The 6,380-nt window shown below is 35.2% G+C and overlaps 1 protein-coding gene across 1 annotated transcript; it reads left to right on the forward strand.

The window, feature by feature from the left end:
• The first annotated feature begins 3,113 nt into the window (after positions 1-3,113).
• Positions 3,114-5,364, forward strand: LOC131953443 (uncharacterized). The gene has a single exon (XM_059316626.1). The coding sequence runs from the start codon at positions 3,446-3,448 to the stop codon at positions 5,087-5,089; it is 1,644 nt and encodes a 547-aa protein (XP_059172609.1). The 5' UTR covers positions 3,114-3,445; the 3' UTR covers positions 5,090-5,364.
• Positions 5,365-6,380: the final 1,016 nt, after the last annotated feature.

Here is a 6,380-nt window from a genome sequence, read left to right on the forward strand (position 1 = left end):
CCGGCAACCTTTTGAGACGGAAGAGCCACAAAATTTCCAAGTTTTCAAAGAGCCACTAACATTTTTATGCACTTCGGTAGTGGAAAGCATGGAACCATTGCCACCGGCGCCCGGGGACAAACTTTTCTCTTTTGCACCCCCCCCCCCTCAAGATTTCGTTTTGCACCCCCCCCCCCCTCAAGATTTCGATTTGCACCCCCTCAAACTTTCAATTTCCACCCCCTCAACCTTTCAATTTATTTTTCCAACCCATTTTGGCGCCCCCTAAGGTCGGCGCCCCGGGACATATGTACCCCCCCCCCCCTACGCTACTGCGGGGCTGGCCACAACATAGTTGTGGGGCTGGGCCTAATGCCTAATGCCCAGAGTTTTTTCCAGCCATCTTCCAGGAGCGCCCCCTCCCCGGAACGAAATGAAATTTATATAGAAAATATATACTTTTAACAGTGTGTCCCCCCGTCCCCCCGTCCCCCCCAAAAAATTATTACAAATGCCGCACCCCCCCCCCCCCCCCGGGGGGGGGGAGTCTGGAAGAAACACTGATAATGACACATATTGACATCAAAAGAGCCGCATGCGTCTCGCGAGCCGCGGGTTGCCGACACCTGGTTTAGTCGAACAAAGCCACAGGCAATTAAAACAGTAGCAGCTTTAGTGGTCGGACGCTGTGTCGGGTGTCAGTAGTAAGTTTAGCTATGGGCCAATATGGCAACGTTCAGCAAATGGTGTGTAACAAGCATTCAAATACCCGCCTTTCGTGTGCTGCGTGGTGGTATTAGGGGTGCATTTATTGTAATATCTTACCGTCCTTTGGGTATCCTCTTATCTTTTTAAATACATTTCTGATAAATAAACTCAAAACTATTTAACCGACATTAAATTAGTGCAATGTGTTAACGTGTTGTATTTGTATGCAGCAGTGTTTCTCACAGATATTTTTGTCCGTTGGGTGTAGCTCTTGAATCTTTCCGGGAGGGAGAGAGAGGGAGATATTCAATTTCCGAAAGGGGGGGGGGGAGACTGGTTAAAGTATTTTTCTATTTAAATAATGTACTAATAAATAATATACTATTTCGCTCCGGGATGAGGGAGGTGGGGGTAGGGGCAAAGGAACTTATTTCGGGTGTGGAAATATATCTGAAAGAAACTCAGATAAGCAGGCTTGGGGGGGGGGGGCGTCTTTTACTTGTCACTAATGTATCAGTCTATAAGACAGTATTTTCCTAGGCCTACTGTACATATAGAGGTCGAAAACTCTATAGAGGTATAAATCGCCTATTTTCTTAACTTGAACCGCTCTGCTTATAATTCAATAGCGCAACTTTTAAAACTTTTTATTTAATTTTATCTATCCTTTTTAGAGAGCCTCGCCTCACAGAATCCAAAGACATATAATTTTAAAAGAATTTCTAGGAAGACAATTTTACAAGAAAAGCAACACTGGTTTGACGAAGAAGTTTTTTTTTTTGCAATTATCTACCTTGGCTTTTTAAAAAAACTAATAGTGTCTAGCTATAGCCTGATTTCTAAACCAGCTGTTAATCATTTTAAAAAAAAATACGTTCTTACATAATACCATCACAATATTCTTTAAAATATGAAAATTAAATTGTTAACATTTTATAGACTTTAGTTGGTTTCGATCGCAAATGTCTATTAGTAATATCGATGGTTATTTCATAAGTCATGTAAGGGAGATAACGTTTTAAACACCGCCATTTTTCTTTATGTTTAAAAATGTACCTGGCAACTTTTTATTCGGTAATGTGGTTAAATAAATTCTAGACCTGGACTAGATCTAGTTGATTAAGATCATTATCTAGAATAGTAAAAAATAAAATGATCGAATGGTGGACGAAAACTATGGGGCAAATAATTATTCTAGAATAATTCTAAATCGATCGAGTAAGATATTTAATTATATAGGTCACTTTAGGGCCTAATTATTGTTAATTAATAATTAGATCTAGACTTAGATCCAATATTTCCAGATTTTTATTTTTGGATTTGCCGGTTTTCTTCAGTAAAAAAAGAGAAATATTAATAGGCCTACAATTTGGTCTTGATTTAATTTTGCATCAGTATTTAGGCTTGGATTTAGGTAGATGGGTTTCTGCGTGAGACAGTCGATTACAGAAACTTCTGAGTCAGGGTAGGCCTAATCGGGATTATCGTGGTGCCAGTTGATAATGACTCATTGTTTTTTATTTTCGTGCTATTTTATTCTCCCCTTGTCAAAACACTTAGGTCTAGCAAAACTAATTATTATTACTAGATCTAGATCTAGTCTAGTAGTTATGCCTATTAACTTTACATTTCTTTTGAATTTTTATGAGTATTATAGGACCTAGACCTATATAGGCCTATACTATATTTAAATGCCAATTTAAAAAATGAATCATGTTAAAAGTCTGATATTAAAAATATTTAGGGCCTAATTGTAGAAGTTGTATGATCACTTCAGTTAGTATAATACACTTAATACAGTTTTACTAATCAATAGATTGAATAGAATCTATTCACTTTCAGCGTAGCAGGCACTAGCAGGATTAATTATATTTCATACCTCAATACAGTGGTGTAGACAGGAGATTTTAGGGGACCCACATGGACCCCTGATCCATAGTTATAGATACCCAAATGATCTAATCCTATGCCTATCACTATCAATAACTTTAAATTATCATTTAACTAGATCTTATAATAATTTTGCATAAGATCTAGAAATTCTAATCAATCCTACTAATAAAATATAAACACTTGTTATAAATTGTTTGTAGATAGCTTATATTAATCTTATTACTAATAATAATTCTTTTCCATAAACAGAAATAGATCTACACTCTTCACAATGTTTGACTTCAACGGAAACTCAAGCATAATGGATGCCATCAGTTTTGATTGGTTGCTAACATTTTTACCGGATTCCCTTTACTATAATATTACTTTCCTTCTGTCTATATCAACATGTAATGAAAATTCACATCAAACTAACCAAGATACATTCAAAGCGAATGGTTGGCAAGAGAATTCAAACAAGGAACATAGTTTTTTCACAAATTTGATTAATCTTTTTAACTTTCAACCTATAAATGAAGCTGAAATTACTGAAAAGGAAAATTTATTTGAGGGTGATTTATGCAGCCCTGTTATACATATATTTTGTAACAGAAGTATTTCTTTATATTTTTTGTTTATCATTTGTATTTTTCTCATATCAACATTCATTAGTTTAATATTGTTTCGGTGTTTTAGTTTCCTACGTAAGACACATAAAGAAAACAAAAAATTACAAATAGAATCAGAAGAAACTTCAAAAAAATTAAGCCCCTCTGAAAAGAGCTTAGCATATTCTAGTTCAAAAAAGGTTAGCTTGGAATTTCCTATAAAATTAAATATATTTTACTGTGAGAATAACTTAAAAGATATTAATGAACCAAGTTCAATGCAGATATTTGAAGCAATTGTTGAGCATTATCTTAAAGAACTTTCATTTTCTTCTGGGATGGACTGGTCATCCTTGTTTAGCCAAGCTGGGTACAGCCCGATCGCCTCTACTTCTCCATCATCTCTCAGCTCAGTGAGTTCAATCACTTCACCTCGGCTAAATAGAAGAACAATTCAACAACATCGACGAGGGTCTCCATCTACAGATACCAAACAGCCTAATTTTAAACTAACTAAAGAACATTCAACACATTTCTGGATCAAGTATGAACAGTTCCAATCAGAAATGAAGTGGGTGTATCCAGATAATGTCTTAGACATAGCAAGTGTTCAACAACTTTCCAAACATGATGATAAATTGTCATCAATTCTTCAATTTTTACATCAAAATTGTATTAAAAGTCAACAGTGGAGTATGGCAACTTCAGTTATAAATTATTCTCTTTTTCTCCTCCAACAAGAACTGAAATGTCATTGTCTGGAAGTGTCGGAACTATTTACCTTTTCCAAGTTTGAAAGTGTTGGCAGTGCAGCAGATGGAACTCTTATAGGATGTGCGGACAGATTTGATGTGCTGGTGGTTTTTGAGCTTTCCAAATGTGGAGAATTCTTAGCACTGCATAGCAACCTAACGCCAGAAATACCTGCTGGTCAAGTAATCCTTGGTACCAGAGACGCAGATGTTACTTCTACAAATAAAAGTTATCTTAAAAAAACTGTTGTGGAAAACATCATAGCAGATTTCATATTACCAAATGAATTTGAAGACCATATTGAAATTTTAATTAAAAAAATTATTTTAAAATTAAATAGTTCATATAGGAATAAATTTGATAAACTACCGTTTAGTTTTCAGATGTCACCTAGTAAAAAGTTAACCATTAGTTTTGATACCAGATTAATGCAAGGCTTTGGTGTTGACATTGCAGAAATCAGCTTGAGATTAATACCAGCTATCAGTCTTTCTTGTACAGAGAATAGTTTACTCCCTCCTGTATACGCAGTCCCCTCGTGGGGAGATCACATCAAACTTGGACTCAATGGAAACACCCAAGCCAAATCAATGTTAGGTAGAATATTTAGAGATGATATCCTGGATCATCTGTTTTGGAATCTCTCTACAGAAAAACTGAAATCTGGCATCGTTGCTAGCTTTGAAAACAGGCTGCAGTTAAGTGGTGTCAGAAGCTGTCACAGACTATGTCAGATGACACTTAAAGCACTGTTTTCTCAAGGGAATAAAAATAAACTTCTGAATAAAGGGGAAGTCGACGCTCACATTATAAGTCACGTGGTCAGTTTTCTTCTTCAGGAAAGTCCTCCCTCCGCATGGACTTCTGACAACCTGTCAGACAGGGTCTCCGATGCTATTCACTTCTTGAGGTCATCATATCAGAATATCTGGCTGCCAAATTTTGCCATTCACAATCCTCATCTTGTTGCCAAAATGCCTTGTCTAGAAAATATGGCCGCACTCTTGTCAGGTAAACAACAGAATTTGTTAGCACATGTTAGTGAGGATGCTGCCTTGAAAGTGTTAGATTACATTGAGCTTCGCCTACAAGAAACAGGACTAGCAAAGTGTGTGAAGAATGAATTTTCCTCCCAAATGTGGGAGTATGAATTTTTTATGTTTGGTTGATATTTATTTTGATTTTAAAATAAAAGAATTAATCTGGCATCTTTTCAATATCAGAGTTTAGGTCTGGTTATTTTTAATCAAGAAGTTTTTGTTTGAATTTATGTAAAATTGAATACACTATAAATTTTACTTTCATATAATTATCTGAGATTTTCTAGATCTTCAAGATTTAATTTTCATAAAAAATAGAACCACAGTTTTTTGGAGATTGATTTTTAAAATATTCTTGTATTCACACAATCCAAGCAGGCCTATTAAGAATGTTTTATTTATAACATTTAATGCTGCTTATTTTCAGTACTTATGTACTATTATAATTATAGCATGTTGTGACTCTTTTAAAAATACTGTATAATTTTAACCACAATTTTTTTTAACTTTCTTATATGTGGATCTATACTGCTATTTTTAACTATATAGATTTTAACTATGTTGAAAATAGATATATAAATCAAAAAGTTGCAACTTCTTTGTTATGTAATAATTAGCATTTTTAGACTATTATATTTTATTAAAATTAGGTTTAGTTGATTTTTTAAAATCGTTTTATATAGAATTTTTAACTTAATACTGTACTTAATACATTTTAATATCGTATGTGGTGTGCTGTTACTTAAAACATGTATGTGTGTGATTGTTAGAATAAAGTATTGAATGCTTGTATTTTACCTTTCTAGATCTGCCAATTTTGTCAAAATAATGCATGTTTGTATTGCAATCTTTTTATACACAGGCCTATATATTTAAATAAATAATTTATTAATTTGATGTTTTGCTATTCAGCTGTGTGAAATGTGTACCATGTTTGATCTTTTTTCATTTTCTTCACAAAATACCTGAGCATTTGAAATTTAAATAAGATATTGAAATAAGTTTTTATTTTTAAAAAGTCAGTTGTGTCCCTTATACAATAATAGCTCCTCCTTCCATCTTTCTCCCAGTATTACCTCCCCTCACCCCATTTCTTCTCTTCCCCACACCCCACCCACACCCATTCATCTCGCCTTGTTTGAGTGGTTTTGTGATTAGCAACGTTCGATATAAAACACGCTTTGGCCTCGATTCTGTCTTTCTTTCTAAAGTAATGAGTCTGTCTACCGCAGTCTGTCTACCGCGGGACTCTCGTGGCCATCAGGATGTCATGAACTGGCGTCAGGTTAGCCCATATAACTGGCGTCAGGTTAGCCCACATCATGGACTGGGCATCAGGTTAGCCCATATTGGAAACTGCGCGTCAGGTTAGCCCACATCATGGACTGGCGTCATGTTAGCCCACATCATGAACTGGGCA

The sequence above is a fragment of the Physella acuta genome, unplaced genomic scaffold (assembly GCF_028476545.2).
Source record: "Physella acuta isolate Inbredline_101_S28 unplaced genomic scaffold, ASM2847654v3 ptg000923l, whole genome shotgun sequence".
In the NCBI taxonomy this organism is placed as follows: Eukaryota; Metazoa; Mollusca; class Gastropoda; family Physidae; genus Physella; species Physella acuta.

Excerpts from the sequence above, each read along its gene's own strand:
- LOC131953443 (XM_059316626.1), top strand. The coding sequence starts at position 3,446 with ATGCAGATATTTGAAGCAATTGTTGAGCATTATCTTAAAGAACTTTCA.